The sequence below is a fragment of the Nicotiana attenuata genome, unplaced genomic scaffold (assembly GCF_001879085.1).
Source record: "Nicotiana attenuata strain UT unplaced genomic scaffold, NIATTr2, whole genome shotgun sequence".
Classification (NCBI taxonomy): Eukaryota; Viridiplantae; Streptophyta; class Magnoliopsida; order Solanales; family Solanaceae; genus Nicotiana; species Nicotiana attenuata.
The window spans coordinates 53051-70936 of NW_017671172.1; the positions used below are offsets into that span (position 1 = coordinate 53051).

The following is a 17886-nucleotide window of genomic DNA, read 5'->3' on the forward strand; positions in this document are numbered from 1 at the left end:
AGGTTTAGTTTTTAATGGGTTTAGAAGAGAAAAAGAAAAAAAGAAAACAAACTAAATAAAAAAAAATTAATTACAACTTACCTGGTCGGGGCAGAATGGTCGTGATTCACCGCGCCCTGTCCGCATCCCGACTGCGGTCGCGGTTAAAAAGAAAATGAGAACAGTGGCCTCGTAAACCACCGCGCCTGGTCCGCGCCCCGACCGCGGTTGCGGTGGCCAAAAACAGAATGTACCTTATCTGCCGCGCCCGGGCCGCGGTCGCGGTCACGGGCTTCCGAAATTTTGTTTTTTTTTGTTTTTTTTGTTTTCCTCATTTTTTTTACCTTTCCGGAGTTGGTTCTCGACCCCGACTTCTCCCAATATGCACCAATCTTGCCCTGTACACTAATAAAAGGGTTAGTATCATACACATCAAATACAACATCAAAACAAAAAGAGAAACAAAAGAAGACATGGGTTGCCTCCCACACAGCGCCTGATTTAACGTCGCGGCACGACGCTGATAAGCGCATTTAAGGTACGCTCAACTTTGGAGGCTCGACCAAATGGGTCACTAACACTTTTTGTGCTTCCTCCATGCCCACATAATGTTTCAGTCTATGCCCATTGACTCTAAATGTGCGAGAGTCATTACTCGCAGCAATCTCTACTGCTCCCGTGGGGTGAACTTCAACCACACGAAAAGGGCCTGGCCATCGTGATTTCAATTTGCCCGGAAACAACCTTAGATGCGAGTTGTATAGAAATAGCGTACCTCCAGGTTTAAAATTCCGCTCAAGAATATTCCTGTCATGTATCATCTTTAATCTCTCCTTGTATAATCTTGTGCTCTCAAAAGCGTGATATCTGAAATCATCCAGCTCATGCAATTCTGTTACTCTGCTTGTTCCGGCTGCTTCACTATCGAGATTCAATTGTCTCAATGCCCACCAAGCTCTATGTTCCAACTCTACGGGTAAATGACACGCCTTCCCAAACACCAATTTGTATGGCAACATGCCAATTGGAGTTTTGAAAGCGGTTCGATATGCCCACAGTGCATCGTCTAACTTCCTTGCCCAATCTGTTCTAGTTGCATCCACAGTTTTTGTCAGCACACTCTTTATTTCTCTATTTGAGACTTCCACTTGCCCGCTTGTTTATGGATGATATAGGGTGACCACCTTGTGGCATACATTATACTTCTCCAACAACTTTGTAAAGGCTCGATTGCAAAAGTGAGTGCCTCAGTCACTCATTATTGCCCTTGGGGTGCCAAATCGGGTGAAAATGTTCTTCCTCAGAAAACCAATTAACCCCTTTGCATCATTTGTAGGCAGTGCTGCAGCTTCCACTCATTTGGACACGTAGTCCACAGCGATGATATGTACTTGTTGCCATATGAGCTGACGAACGGCCCCATGAAGTCGATCCCCCATACATCAAACATTTATACTTCCTAAATTGGGTTCATGGGCATCTCATGTCTGCGGGAAATGTTCCCCGTTCGTTGGCATTCATCACAGCCCTTTATCCATAGATGTGCATCTTTGAACAGTGTTGGCCAATAGAACCCTGACTCCAATACTTTCACAGCTGTCCTCACTCCCCCAAAGTGCCCACCATATGGTGACGCATGACAAGCCTGCAAAATAAAAGACTGGTCTATCTCGGGGATACATCTCCAGATCATGTTATCAACACAAATCCTGAACAGATAAGGCTCATCCCAATATTACATATGACAATCACGAAAGAACTTTTTCTTTTGAACAGAAGAAAGGTCATAAGGAACAATACCGCTCGCCAGGTAGTTTGCAATATCTGCATACCATGGCGCTTCCTCGAGACTCATTGTTAGTAGTTGTTCATCTGGAAAGGTTTCCAGAATCTCTTCTACCTCAACCTTCTTTTCAGCTCCTTCCAGCCTGGATAAATGGTCAGCTACTTGGTTCTCCGTTCCCTTTCGATCACGAATCTCCAAATCAAATTCTTGCAGCAGTAGCACCCATCGAATCAGGCGCGGTTTTGACTCCTTCTTTTCAATTAAGTACATGAGAGCAGCATGTTCAGTATAAACAATTACTTTGAGCCTATCAGGTAAGACCTGAACTTGTCAAATGTGAACACCACAGCCAGCATCTCCTTTTCGGTTACAGTGTAATTTAGCTGGACTCCACTCAACATCCTACATGCCTAGTATATTGTATGCATGATTTTATCTTTTCGTTAAGCACTGCTCCCACAGCGTAGTCACTAGCATCACACATCAAGCTCAAACGGTTGCTCCCAGTTGGGGGCAACTATGATAGGTGCTGTCACCAGTCTCTTCTTTAATTCCTCAAAAGCTACCCTGCAGTCATCAGAAAATACAAAAGGGTGATCTTTTTCAAGCAATTTACACAAGGGGTTAGCAATTTTGGAAAAGTCTTTTATAAATCTCCTATAGAAACCGGCGTGCCCAAGAAAACTTTGGATTTCTTTGACTGAGGTGGGTGGTGGAAGCTTTTCTATCACATCAAATTTTGCTCTATCCACCTCAATACCTTTACTTGACACTAGGTACCCCAAGACTATACCTTCCTGTACCATGAAATGGCACTTTTCCCAATTTAGTACCAGATTAGTCTCTATACACCTTTTCAAAACTCGCCTCAAGTTCACAAGGCAATTATCGAATGAATTCCCCACCACTGAGAATTCATCCATGAAAACCTCCATTATCTCCTCTACCATATCTGTGAAGATGGCCATCATGACCTCTGGAATGTGGCGGGTGCATTGCATAGGCCAAACGGCATTTGCCGAAAAGCATAGATTCCATAAGGGCAGGTGAACGACATTTTTTCTCTATTCTCTAGGGCAATGGAAATCTGATTATACCCCGAGTACCCATCCAGGAAGCAAAAGTGAGACCTCCCTGCCAATCTATCTAGCATTTGATCAATGAATGGCAATGGAAAGTGGTCCTTCCTGGTGGCCAAGTTCAACTTCCTGTAGTCCATACAGATTCACCATCCTGTGACTGTTCGTGTAGAGATCAACTCATTCTTCTCATTTTTCACTACCGTCATCCCTCCCTTTTTCGGTACACAGTGCACTGGGCTAACCCAGTTGCTATTAGAGATGGGGAATATGATTCCCGCATCTAACCATTTAATCACTTCCTTTTTCATCACTTCTTTCATGTTGGGGTTCAACCTTCTTTGATGTTCTCTGGAAGGTTTGTGCCCATCTTCCAGCAGAATCTTATGCATACAGAAGGCCGAGCTGATCCCCTTAATGTCTGCAATGGTCCACCCAATTGCAGTCTTGCACTCAGTTAGTACCTGCAAAAGTTGTTCTGCTTGCACATCTAACAAACTGGATGAGATAATAACAGGTAGAGTTGAGTTAGGTCCTAAGAATGCATACCTGAGATGAGATGGCAGTGGCTTCAGCTTTGGTGGCTCTTCTATTGAAGGCTTAGCTGGAGGAGTTTTTCTTTCCTCCAAGTGCAAAGGCTCAAACTCCAGCTCCCTTTTCCAAAATCCTTGGCCTTCAAGAGCAAGTACCCACTCTGCCAAGTCTTCACCATTAGCTTCATCTAAATTCATGAGACAAGCTACTAGAGGGTCTTTAAGGTTCAATGTTGCATCGTCCTCCTCCAACACTACATCCACCGCATCTATTAGAGAGCAACTGGCAAATTCACTGGGTTTGCGCATAGATTTCTGCACGTTGAATGTTATCTCTTCATCGTTTAATCTCATTTTGAGCTCTCCGGTTTCACAATCAATTAGAGCTCTCCCAGTGGCCAAGAATGGTCTTCCCAAAATTATGGGAATTTCCTCGTCAACCCGACAGTCAAGGATGACAAAATCTACTGGAAACACAAACTTCCCAACCTGCACCAATACATCATCTAGAATCCCGGAGGGCTTTTTCACAGTTCGGTCAGCCAGCTGTAATAGCATAGACGTGGGTCTAGCTCTTCTAATGCCTAGCCTTTTGTAGATAGCTAGGGGTATAAGGTTTATGCTTACTCCCAGATCACACAGTGCCTTAGCAAATGCAAAGTTGCCTATTGTGCAAGGATTGTGAAACTCCCTGGTTAAGACAGCTTCTCAGCTATGGGTCTCGTCACAGCAGCACTGCAAGTCTGAGTTAGTGTAACCGTGGCCAAGTCTTGAAAGTTGAACTTGCGGGACATCAAGTCCTTTATCATCTTTGCATACCAAGGCATTTCCTTTAAAGCATCGATCAATGGAATGTTTACCTGAATCTGCTACAACATCTCCAAGAATTTCTTGTACTGCTCATCTTTTTGATATTTAGCCAATCTCTATGGGAATGGTGCTGGAGGTCGCTTCTTCCCTGTAATTTGGTTTTTCTCTTGTTCGCGCACTGCTTCTACTGTCGGTTCCGGTGCAACTTCAGTCTCTTTCTCAACCACATCTTCCTTGTTGGTGTTTTCTTGCGCATTCTGTACCGTCACCTCAGTTAAACCTGCTGAACCATCTATCTCAATGGGTACTGGCACCAATGTCTCAGTCGGCCTGCTTTCGCGAGCAATTTCTTGCTCCAGATCTAAGTCCCTACCATTTCGGAGACTCACTGCAATCAGCTACTTCGGGCCCTGATCTTTTGGATTGATTTCGGTGTCTGCAGGTAACGTCCCATGAGGATGATTATTTAGGGCCATGGAAATCTGTCCTAACTGGATCTCAATATTTTTAATCGATGACTCATGTGAGTCTACTCTGTCAGCTAGCTTTCCACTGGACCCAATCACTTGTTGCATCATACCCTCGAGTTTAGCAAACCCATCTTCATGTCTCACAATCTGTTGTTGTGGAGGTTGTTGATAAGCCTGCTGCTGATTTTGCTGGTTGTACCCTTATTGCCTTTGGTAAGCACCATTTGCCCCTGTGGTCGCATAGCCCCATGATTATTGTTGTTATTGTACTGCTGCTGAGCTGGTCTGTATTGTTAATTTTGCTGACCCTAATTCTGACCATCTGGTCTCGGTCCCCCGTATTGCCCACATAATTCATGTTCTCCTGATATTGTTAATTCTCACCTTCAGCACTCCATGAGCAGACATATGGCTGATTAATGCATGATGTGCATAGACCCCCATTAGTTGCATCAACTATGTGTACCTGCTGCAAGAATGAGAATGGTCTAGGGTTATGGTTTCTCCTCTTGTCAGAATCCTTTCCGCTATGTTTGCTATAAATTTGCCTAAATCTTCTTTATCGATCCTGAGCACTCTGACTGTCGTAACTCTCTCCCAAGTAATTACAACAATATACTAGACATATTCTCCCGAATTACGCTAGCTGGCCTTAGTTACAGCTCACTTAGATCGCACCCAAGGTTTCGTTATCCCTAATCCCACCTTTAAACCCTTCGTATTGATCCCTCATATACGTTAGGAGTGGTGTTATTCAATAACTACCTAAATATACACTCTCTCCGTACTAAATAGGCACAGCCGATTGAGGGCCCTTCAATCAACAGCAATCACAATATAGTTGAACAAATAGAGAAATTATTAAGGCAAATCTATATTAACATATCAGAAATTCATCCTCCAAGAGGTTCCATCAAAACCCTAGATTAAATGTTTAGCTACTCATGGTAAAACAAGATAAAGCCATAAAATAATTCATAATTCACAAAATAATGATAAAAGGAAGAATAATGAAAAACTCTAATGGTGTCTTGATCTTCTCACACTTGTTCTTGCCTCCAATTGAGTCTAAAAACAAGCTTTTTTTTTTTTTTAACTTGGGCGAGTTTGTTGAGTTTATATAGGGTTAGGATAAGTTTCCCACGCTTTGCACTTTGGCCCCTAGACTTTCTTGGCATTCTCCAGATCGACCGCGGTCGCGGGCCAACTGAAATAACCTTTGTAGATGCCTCTAGTGGAATCGAAATAATATTCCTATGTCATGCACTACTTGCAAATGCCATATCAAGAGGTATGATATTGTTAATAATAACAACAACTGGTGTACCAGCAACGATTTTATTATGAGGTAGTACAAATCACTTCAAATTTGATATACCTCTTCAAATAACTGAAATAACCATCACAAATATCAAATCAGAGCAATAGTGCTAAATTTATAAGGAATGCAAAAGTGATAATATGAGATGAAGAGCTTTTGGTTAAGCGTCAAATGATTGAAACAATCGCTCACAGTTTTAGAGATATATTGGATATCGATGAACCGTTTGGTGGAAAAGTAATAGTTTGGAAGGTGATTTCTGTCAAGTACGATCAGTAGTTTCAAAATTAACCAAAGCAGAATTTGTAAAAGCTAGCTTGCCAAAATTATAGTTATGACCTCAAATGAAAAATATTCAAATGACAAGAAATATAATAATAAGAATAGATCCAACATTCAGTGATTTCTTGCTTCGTGTAGGAAACGGAGAAGAGATTCCAATAAAAGATAATTTGGTTCATCTAGAACACTTGGTTATCAACTCCAATGGTAATAGTAGTGCATTCAATAAGGAAAATATTTTCATCATTAGATTAAAATGCAATTTATGCAAATTACATGATAGAAATTAAAGAGCTATCCTAGCTAGCAAAAATGAATATGTTGATCAACTAAATAAAAGGTTGATTGCTAAGTTTTATGGTAAAAATAGAATATTTTTCAGTTCTGACTTAGTAGAAGATGACACCACAATAACTACCAAGATGAATACTTAAATACTTTAATACCAAATGGCCTTCTACCATACATATTTGTTGTCAAGTTCATTATTTCTTACGTATGTTACTGTCGCCATATATATAATAGACTAAGTTAAAGTTGATCTTCTATTGCATATAGGTTGATTTTGAAGAAAAATATGCCCGTCACGCTATTGAAAACTTAGATCCACTGAATAGCTTATATAATAGTACACATATGGTATATAGAAGTTTTGACCATAACGTCATACATGCAGAACTTATGATATTGAGCAATGTGCTTCTAAGTACGTGTTTATCCCCGAATTTAACTTTTGTCTTTCGAAACTAGAGAATATCCTTTTAAATTTGTTTGAAAATAATTTTCAGTATGTTTATGTTTTGTAGTTATAATAAATAAAGCACAAGAACAAACATCCTAAATATTGAACTATATTTACCACAATATTTCTTACACGAATAACTATATGTTGCACTTTCAAGAGAGATATCAATATAAAGAAGTGTTCGGTAAGATACCATCACATTAGATAACTTTATACCATAATACATAATTATCTACTTAACATGACTAAAATTGATCATTTATGTAAGTTCTGATGATATCCTTTCATTTTGAAATCACGTATTATGCTAATGTAATAATATTTTTCAGCATTTAGATGATTGTTGCAATAATCATATATAAAATTTCTCTCATTAATTAAAATTTATTGTTCCTTCATAATAAATATATATTTAAACCATCATGTGCCATTATTAACATGCAGCGCACATTTATAGATACTAGTAGTATAATAAATATTCAACCATACATTTTAAGTTTTCTCTTTCTTTTTGCTAATGCATGCATCGCATCAAGTCTAACGACCTATTCCCTTCGTCCCATTTTAACTGTCTTTTTAACTCTTTTCATATCCAGTAAGAAAAACAATAAATACAAGGTATAGTTTACCAAGCTGCCCTTGTTAAATGTTTTTTAAAATTGAGCAATATTAAAAAAATTACTACTACTTATAGTTGAAAAATAATTAACAAATTTAGTGTTGAAATCCTAACATAATAATTATTTTAGGATAATTATTTGAGCTTAAGCGACAACTAAAATAGGACAGATGGAGTACTATATAGTTACCAAATTCAGTGTGAATATGAATTTCGCTATTTATACTAATCACCTCCCCCTCTCTTTTTTCTTCAAGCAAGGTCCCTTAAATAGAGCGATGTAGGTGGAGAGAAAATAGTAATACGTGTCAAGTTAATATTATCTGTTGAATCTATAAACCATTTACTCATAACAAACTTAATCCACCAATCATGAGTGATGCATCTCACTTAGTGCAAACATTCATGTTTCTATGTATCAATTCTTACCCTGAAAATTAAAGAACAAAATAAGAAGAAAGAAGAAAAAGGTAATAAATAATGGGGAATGCGGCAGTTTTGAACAACACCTCATCAACATCTACTACGCAGAATATATTGTGCTATGATCCAGAAGATGTCTCCTCCAATGGTTACAAAGTCCGTAACCCTTTAAAGTTTCCAGCACCTCTTATGGTATTTCAGCTTGCTGTAATCTCATTAACCTCTCTCATTATTGATGCTGGCCTCAAGCCTTTAGGTCAACCTTCCCTCGTCGCCCAAGTTCTTGTAAGTACTTTTCTTTTCATTTTTTGGATCCATATCTTAGTAGAAATTAAAATACATAATAGCCTCTAAAATGTTTTCTTTTCATTGGGCCATTCACATTATTCAAAATCCATAAGCATGTTATACTGAAAAGTCGATTCCTATTTTTACTTGTCTTTTGATTTATTTGTTAAAAAACTTCCATTCACTCAGGGTGGTATAATATTTGGACCATCACTATTGGGACATCTGGAATTAGTGAGAGAAACCATGTTCCCGACTAGAGGTGTTATGGCATTAGAAACTGCAGCAACATTTGGTGTTCTGTTCAATCTTTTCGCCATAGGAGTTGAGTGTGACTCGAAAAGGATGTTCAGGCCAGGGAAAAAGGCCGTTATCATTGGTGTCACTGTAATGTTCACCTCACTGGGATCCACTATGGCGCTAGCGATGCTTATAAAACATTTCGTCGTTTTGGATCCTCTACTTGCAAAAGCTCTGCCTATTGTAGCAGCTTCACAATGTGTAATTGGTTTTCCCAACGTATGTTCCCTTCTTAAAGAGATGCAACTTCTCAATACTGACCAAGGCCGCCTGGCCACTTCTTCAGCTATGTTTTGTGATATAATTGGCTTAACCTTGGCTTCAGTAGGTTTTATAAAGTTGCAGTTGGAGAAAGAACATACTGTGGCGCAGAAAATGGGTTCCATTCTCTCCCCTTTGATCTTAGTCATATTCACAGTTTTTTCCATTAGGCCTGCAATTAAGAAGACATTAAGACTTAGACCAGAAGGAAAACCTGTTGGGGAAAACTACTTTGTTTGTGTCTTAGTACTTGTATTGTTGTACATATTAACTGCTGAGACGATCGGGCAGCACTACCTATTTGGATCACTTGTGTTAGGCATGGCCATTCCTGAAGGCCCGCCTTTGGGCGCAGCTTTGATCAGAAAACTTCATTATCCAATTGGCAAGGTTTTGTACCCGGTTTTTCTCACCACCAGTGGCCTCAAAACAGACATTTTCACCATTCATTTTAAGTCCCTATGGGTTATTGCCCTTCTAGTTCTCTTTGGCGTCCTCGTCAAGATTGCAATAATGATGATCATAACTCGCTACACGGGCTTAACCTTTCAAGACTCTGTCATTCTTGGTCTGATGCTGAATGCTAGAGGCATCTGTGATGTTGTTTTCTTTAACATATGGAGAGTTTCACTGGTGACATTTCATCAACTTTTCTTTTTCTTTTCCCCAAATTTTTCCAAAAAGATTTACTAAATGATTTGATATCTTTCTAATCTATGCTAGGCCCTATCAGATGAACACTTTGCAGTGGCTATCATGCTCTCTGTTGTTTTAGTTATGGTGATCATTACACCGCTAATAAGATTTCTCTTTCGTGCACTCGAACAACAAGCTCCAACGATGAGAAGGACAATTCAGCATTCAAAGCCTGACTCAGAGCTAAGGATATTGGTCTGCGTTCACGATCTACAAAGTGTGCCAACTATGGTCAACTTACTTGAAGCATCCAATGCAACAGAACAAAGCCCCATTTGTGTCATAGCTCTCGTCCTCATTGAGCTCGTGGGTAGAGCCGCTCCTCTTCTTATCACGCATAATCATTCCCAGGGAGCCATCCCTCAGGATGCTTCAATATCATTGCAAATCATCAATGCACTTAGACAATATGAGCTTGCCTTTGAAAGTTGTGTCACGCTTCAACCATTCACCGACATCACACATTATGAACTAATGCCTGAGGACATTTCTCGCTTGGCCCTGGACCAGAATGCTACCATTGTGATCCTACCATTCCACAAGCATTGGGAAATTGATGGTTCCATTGGAACAGTTAGTCGTGCCATCCAAACTATCAACACGAAAGTCCTCAGAAAAGCGCCTTGTTCTGTGGGCATACTAGTCGATCGTGGAATCCTAAAGGGATCCATGGCGACACTAAGCAATCAGGGCAACATTTACCATGTTGCTGTGGTCTACATTGGAGGTCCCGATGATGCAGAATCACTAGCCTATGGTGCCCGAATGGCTAGACACAAAAACGTGTCGATAACAATCATCCGTTTCCTTATGTTCGGCTATGACAATGCCAGAGAAAGAAAGCTAGATAATAGCTTGATTGAAGCAGTCCGATACGAAAACTCAACGAATGAGAATTTCGTATACGAAGAACACGTTACGAGAGATGGGGTTGGGCTATCTGCTTCACTTAGGGGATTAGAAGATAGATTTGATTTAATAGTTGTGGGGAGGCACCATGAACATTCTCCTTTGCTAGTAGGACTTGGTGCATGGAGTGAATGTCCAGAACTTGGTGTGGTGGGAGATTTCTTGGCTTCAACAGATATTGGATTCACAGCATCAATTCTAGTGGTGCAGCAGCAGAGAGTTAGAGGGAAGTTGATGGGCAGAACAATGAAACCAGTAGTTAACAATCAAAATGGACAATATCCTGAAATGAATAATGCAATTAATAATGGGATATCAACACCAAGAGTCTCAGTTTCTAGTGATCATCCAAGATGGGAAATCACTATAGATAGAACTAATTAGGTTTCTGCATGTACAGTACAACCTCCCTAGTTTTGCTCGTTGTACAGTACTATGAATTAAATACAGCACTAATATTTATTTACAGGATTATACGTAAAAAAATACAGGTTCCATTGATTTATGGGTTAAAAATTAGTATTTCCCTCTAGTTTTGTATCCCATTACCTTGTTTCCTTCTCCTCAATTCCTTCTTACAGAATTATTACTTTAGAAAAGACGTAAAAATCACGAAAAGTATGTTACAAAATTCAATAAAAAGAAAAAAGATAATAATAAAGAAACACATAAAGAGAAACACTTAGGGGTCGTTTGGTTCAGCCGCCTATTATATTGGTCTATCCCGCCTATTATATGGTACCCGATATTAGCTAATATCGATAATCAAACATGAAATAATTATAATTCTAAATTTTAAATTAAAATAAATATTCTTTTTTGGGTAACCAAATGACCGCTTAAAAGAAACCCTAATGTGATAGTCAGAGTCATGACACTCCAAATCCTATGAAAAGTAAATAACAAGTCATTTAAAGCAAAATGGGCAAGAAAGTTTCAGAGTAATCTCAAATTAAATGGAGATATGAGCTTCCCATTCTTACCAAACTGTATGCTGTATATTTATTATGGAGTAGAAACTCGTCATCTTTCATATTCTATTCGTTCACTTTTACTCGCCTACTATATTAAATATGTATTATCAGCTTTACTTCTCAATTTTAGTAAATCAAAGAGTAATATTTTTTTTTCTCTTTTCTTGTTTTACCTTTATCATTAACTAATCATTCCCCAAATTATTTCTCAATACTTAAAATGCTTTCATTATTATGGGTAAAATTATAAAAAATATACTTTATTTTTCTTAAAAGAGTGTAAAATCAGAAATTGACAGCTAAAAATGAACAGAGGTGTCTTTCTCTTTTGTAGCTTTTGAAAAATTTGGTGACAATAATATTTACTAATAGTTGACTTTTAGTTTAAGAAGATTTTTTTTATCACATCCAAAAAGAAGAAGAGGTGTTATTTCTATAAGCTAAAAGGGTCAATTGCAATTTACTCTACCAGTTTATTAGTTACATCGTTACCGCTAAAAAACGTTGGGGTGTCGAACTGGAAATAGTTATTACACTTAATCAAATCATTTAATTTAAAAACCACAAATTAAAACAATAATACATACTCTATTATTTATCATACTATATACTCGTGCGCTGCGCGGGCCATTTCAATATAAAAAAGAGCAGAGAGAATTAACAAAATATATATATGTATTGCATAATAAATTTAGCAATCACATTCAAAAAAATTAAACCAAAAATAAATAAATAAATTTCATCGAGTTGTCTCTATAAAATTGTTGCTAGAGAAGATTTCATTGTTCTATATATTTTTTTGTTGACTTTACTATAATATTAGTTATGTTATATAATCCATTGTGAATTTTCTCGTCATAATTCAGAAGAAACGTTCTCATCTTACTATTTGACGAAATATCCTTTCTTAATATAAAAGGTATAATATAGATTTTTTCTAATTTTAGAAAAATTATTTATTCACTTTGGTTTTATTGCCAATTTTTTTTAGTTATTACAGGAAGAACGAAAATAGACTTTTATGTTGAAGTCTTTCCCGTTGGAAGGCTGGGGGGCGCGACTTTAGCCTTAAGTTAGGTTGGGCTGTAGTTCTTGTATTGGGCGAACCCAAGCGTTAAATAGCGCCGTTTAGTGGCATGCAGGGAGTAGTCGTCTTGTTGCTGGTAGGTGCGACTATGTGAGTTGACAACAATACACCGCGGTATGTGTGAGTCAAGATTTTACATAGTGATCCGAAGGAGCTTCCCTTCATTCATTACTAAGCCAAAGTCCCAGGTCTCCGATGTGAGCACGTGATTTTTGCCCCACATGAATTACTCCTACAGAATCCCAAAGAATTGGATTTTTCTTTTAATTATTGGTTATTTTAGGAATTATTGTAGAATCTTTCTGATTATTTGTATTTTTTTGTGCATGTTTAATTTTTATTTAATTCATAAAAAATACAAAAAATACATTGCATTTGCATTTAGGATTTAATTTTGCATCTTAGGTTTTAATTAGTAAATTAGTTGTTTTATAAAATATGAAAAATCACAAAAATAGTTCATGTTGTATTTAACTCTTTAATTTTGAATTTCATAGCTTTTTCTTTTAATTTAGGACTTAATTAATTATTGTAAATACTATGTTGAGTAATTAATATAATTTGGTAGTTTAATTTAGTTTTAAGAATTAATTTAGGTTTTTATTTTTAATTTGAAAAGAAAAAGAATGTGGAAATTGAAAGAAAAGGAAAAAGGAGATGAGAATGCTGATTTTTGGGCTTTCAATTAAAATTCCCCCAGGCCCAAACGATTTTGCTCAGTACCCGGTCGATCCAAGCCCTTGCCATACCCTTAACCTGGTCCAAACCCCCGCCTAAGTCAAACGACCATGTTTTCTTCTTTCAATCTGAGCCGTCGATCTCCCTTGATCGAACGGCCCAGAACTGGCGTACCTGATTGCATATAACTGTCCGAAAGGCTCGCCCCCCCCCCCCCTCAATTCACCTCATTCCTTCATCTCCTCTTCAGAGACCTCAAGAATCCTAGAGCGCCGCCACAAAACGCCAACCCTCTCCGGTGGCGCCGCTGCCCCAAATCGGCCCCAAATTAACACCACAAAACCCTCATGGCCTCCTATTTCCCAGTCCCTTACTAGCATTCCTCGAATCCCCCCTACATCTTTTCGAATTTCAAATCTGAGTTCGAAAGCCTAAAAGCCCAAAACGCCTTACCCTCGAATTGGTGGCATGCAATGCCTAATCCCCGAGTTTCCTGAGTTTCTCAAGGTTGATTTAACACAAAGCAATGATGTTCGCTTGTTCTTGACAAAGAACAAGCGATTAGCATTATTTTGGGTTAAATCGGAGTGTCCAGTATCAGTTTCAAGTTGTGTAGGTAAGTTTTCTTGTATTTTTCTGTCCGTTTGTGTTCTTTCACCTCTTATTCCTCTTCTTTTCTTCTCCCTTTCTTTAGTTAGTTTTTACTTTGACTGAAATTTGATAAAGGTTCAAACCTAGGCTATTCATTTTGATTGGTTTGTGGTCGGATTTATTCTGTTTGTTTTCCAGTTTCCTTTTCAATTTTAAAGAGTTGTGCACTGATTTCGTTTATTCATCTGCTTAGCTTTTATGTTAAATTTCTGATTCTTGCCCTTCTGGTTTTAGTTTCGTAGTTAGTCTAATTAGGTTTATTTCAACTTGATGATGTAGTTAATTCTGGCTCATTATTTTTTTTTAAAAGGAAAATCAGTCATTTAGTTAGCTTTTAGTTTTGAAAACATTCAAGTCATTTCTTCTTCTGTTTGTCATGAATTACTAAAATGGATTTCTGATTTGGTTTGGGCCTTGGGTTCATTTCTGACCCATTTTCAAAGGGCAGCCCATTCATGTCTGGTTTAAGTTATTTGGTCAACTTGACCCATCTGGTTACAAGGGTAAATAACAGGGGTTTAAGGGTTAGTTTAGGAATTTTAGGTTAGGGAATCTGGTGTAACCAACTTAGGAAATTTCCTGGAAGGTGGGTTTGTGACTAACTTAGAAAACTGATTTTTAAACTAAGGACCAAGTAGCAAAAACAAAAATTGAAAAAGGTTTAATGGGCAAATCTGAAGTTCATTTCTGCTGCCCTAAAGCTTCTCTATAAAAGGGTAATTGCTTCACTCTCAAGTCAGATTTTGGAGAATTGAAAAAATACTAAAAATTGAAAAACGGCTGAGTTTGAAAAGCTTTGAAAGAACACTGAAATTCCTGCATTTTTTTGGTCAAAATTGGTTCAATTCTGCCTTAAAACTTCCTAGTTGATCAAAGTATTTGAGTCTTCAAAGATGGGTGTTCATTTGGGTTCTCTACTGGTTTGAAGAAGCTGGTTTTTGCTTGGTATTGCTGGGTTTTATAGCTGGTTCTGCTGCTGCTGTTAACTCTTTATTTTTCTATTGCATTCCAGGTATTTTTCCAAACCATGGACAACAAGTGATTGTGAACATGTATTTGGAGTGGAAACCTGATTGAATACAAGTTGTATTTGAATTTATTTCTTCTGTTTCTTCCACTTCTTTAGCATTCTGTAGTAAATCTTATACTATACATGTTATTTCAGTTTTTCCCCTGTTATTAATATGTTGTGAAAATGAATCCATGCTGTTGAGAGTTTGGAGTATGATTTTTGGATTTAAGAGGATGGTATGTTAATTTCCTGGATTCTGTTACTGTTGGTATTGAGAAAGGATTTAGTTGAGGTTAAATTTCATATGTTTATTTGTGAATTAGCTTAGAATTGAATTTAAGCATGAACACTTGATGTTTGGAATACTTGCTGTACAAATAACTATGTATGGGAATCATAATAGCGATTTTAGTGTTCAAATGAATGGTGTTTAAATTTTTCTGCATTTTGTACTTCAGTTAGCATGTGCTTCTTGCTTACAATACTGAAACCGTGCAAATTTATTTGAGTGTGGACCCTGGAAGGGCTGTTTAGAGCCTAAGGCTTTTGGTGCCCAAGTTGGTTTCCCCCGCAGGGACTCGATCTTGAGTCCATGTCGTTGGGTGTTCATTCTTTCACTAAATTTGGGCTCATTTTGGGCCCAAGCCTGAAGGCCCTTGTGAATAGGAGAATTGTATGCTTTGTCATGTGTGGGCCTGTTTCTTTTCGATCCAGTCATCTCAGTTGGTGACTACTGCTGGCCCAAACTATCTTTGAGTAATTGGAGCAGTTTTACTAATGCAAGTCCGCTGATTATCAATTTAGCTTAAACATTTGCTTAAAAGTAAAATTCAAATGCTCTTAGTCTTTAATTAATTAGTTTTCCTTTAATTAGTTTGAGGTGTGCCATGATCAACAAAATCCCTAAGTCCATGGCCCTCGTATAATTAGTAATAACTCTGTTAGATCGAGGTGTGCAATTATTAATGTCACGATCCAAAATCCGCTAAGGGTCGTGATGACGCCGGACACTACTGTCAGGCAAGCCAACCAAATTACTTAATCCAAATCTCGTTTTAATACTTTTTAAAATCCATGAATTTCCTTCAAATTAAGAAATTTTAAAAGATAATAGTCTCAAATCGAATTCAAATGATAAGCAGTTAATATAAAATACTTCAAACCATCCCAGAACCCGGTGTCACAAGTGCATGAGCCTCTACTGACAAGAAAATAAAATACAACATCCGTCTGAAATACAGTGGACAGAAAGTAAATACAGTATGCTGGAAGGGACTGCTCTAGCTGCGGCCGTCTCGAATAATGCAGCTCACCTAGTCCCAGATTCATCTGTGCTGCTACGCCCAGTAGGCCACTAGAGGTACATATACCTGTGCAACAAAAATACACAGAAGTGTAGTATGAGTACGTAAACAACGTGTACTCAATGAGTATCCCGCCTAATCTCGAAGAAGCAGAGACGAGATGGTCAACTTCGACACTTACTAGTGGTCTAATAATGATGTCAATATTACATTAAATCGTGAATTTCTACCAACATGATTTTTATCAAATAGAAGGAAACAAGTGAACTATTATTCCTTTTTATGGGAAATTTTCCAAATTTCTTTTTCCATTAATTTCCAAATATTCTCAAGCCATGAAGAGGCAATAACAACTTTAATAAGTTCAAGAAGCAATACAAGCATGCGCAAATCATGCCGAGGCCGACGGCCCGCTCCAACAGAAATATAAACTGTGCACTTGCCGAGGGTCGACGGCGCGCCTATAGATGCATCTATTTTATCTGCCGAGGCGTTCGGCCCGTTCCAAAATATAACACACAGACAGTCAATCAAGAAGTCCACGCGGAGTAATTATCCAATGAAAACAAATCCTCTTTTAATTATTTAAGAAAAATGAGATTTTTATCTGTTTAGAAATTCGTTCGCTAATTCGATGTGAATTAAGCAATTCAAATGTCGGTAAGTTTACAATTAATCCATGTATGGCATGCTTTTGGGTCCTAACTACCCGGAGCATAATAGTAGCTACGCACGGACTCTAGTCACCTCGCGCGTACGTAGCCCCCACAAATAGGAGCACATAATCAATTATTTCACCTATGGGGACAATTCCCTCTTACAAGGTTAGAAAGGAGACTCACCTCGCTCCGAAGGTCCATAACCGGCATTCCACGCCCTTCCGAAGACTTGAATCGATGCACAACGCTCCAAAACTAGCCAATAATTATGTAAATCCATTAATATATACTTAACTTCTCATTATAATCCAATTTATAGAAATTCCTACCCCCGATCGAAGAGTTGACAAAAATGCCCTCGGGCCCACGTACCCGAATTTCCAAAATTTTTGAAGAATAAGTTTACCCATAACCTCACGAACTCAAATATATAATTTACTCTCAATTCCATACCCAAAATCGTGGTTAAATTCCAAGAAATGTAAATCCCTAGGTTTTCCACCAAAACCTCAAGTTTATACTAATTTAAATGCTCAAATCCATACATAGTTGACGTATTTAACTCAAAATAGGTGGGGATAACTTACCTTAACGTTGATGACGAAAATCCCCTCTTGAAGCTCCCCAAAATTGCCCAAGCCATGAAAAATATGAGAGAAAATGGCCAAATCCCGATTTTTTAAAACAACCCCTCTGCCTCCAGCTACTTCCGCTTCTGCGGAAGAAATTCCGCTTCCGCGGTCCCACTTTTGCGGACCATCAGCCGCTTCTGCGGCTTCCACTAGGCCACCCATTTTCGCTTCTGCGTTCCCCTTCCCGCAGATGCGGTCCCGCTTCTGCGGAACCTTGACCACATCTGCGGTCCACGAGCCCCTGGCAAAATCCGCTTCTGCGATGCCTCTACCGCAGGTGCGGTTCCGCATCTGCGATCCTTCCTCTTCTAGCCCAAAACCTCTTCTGCGGTTGAATTGCCGCATCTGCGGTACCGCATCTGCGATCCAAAACCGCAGATGCGGTTAT

General features: G+C 38.4%; 1 protein-coding gene across 1 annotated transcript; it reads left to right on the forward strand.

Moving 5' to 3' along the window:
• The first annotated feature begins 8015 nt into the window (after nucleotides 1-8015).
• On the forward strand, nucleotides 8016-10979 carry LOC109206430 (cation/H(+) antiporter 15-like). Its single transcript, XM_019369250.1, has 3 exons — nucleotides 8016-8332; nucleotides 8525-9529; nucleotides 9620-10979. The coding sequence occupies exons 1-3, from the start codon at nucleotides 8105-8107 to the stop codon at nucleotides 10883-10885; spliced, it is 2499 nt and encodes an 832-aa protein (XP_019224795.1). The 5' UTR covers nucleotides 8016-8104; the 3' UTR covers nucleotides 10886-10979.
• The last annotated feature ends 6907 nt before the right edge of the window (nucleotides 10980-17886 follow it).

Bases quoted from the DNA above. Each gene is read 5' to 3' on its own strand.
- LOC109206430 (XM_019369250.1), top strand. From the start codon at position 8,105: ATGGGGAATGCGGCAGTTTTGAACAACACCTCATCAACATCTACTACG. The intron at 8,333-8,524 runs GTAAGTACTTTT...CCATTCACTCAG, and splicing joins CCCTCGTCGCCCAAGTTCTT to GGTGGTATAATATTTGGACC. The intron at 9,530-9,619 runs GTGACATTTCAT...AATCTATGCTAG, and splicing joins ACATATGGAGAGTTTCACTG to GCCCTATCAGATGAACACTT.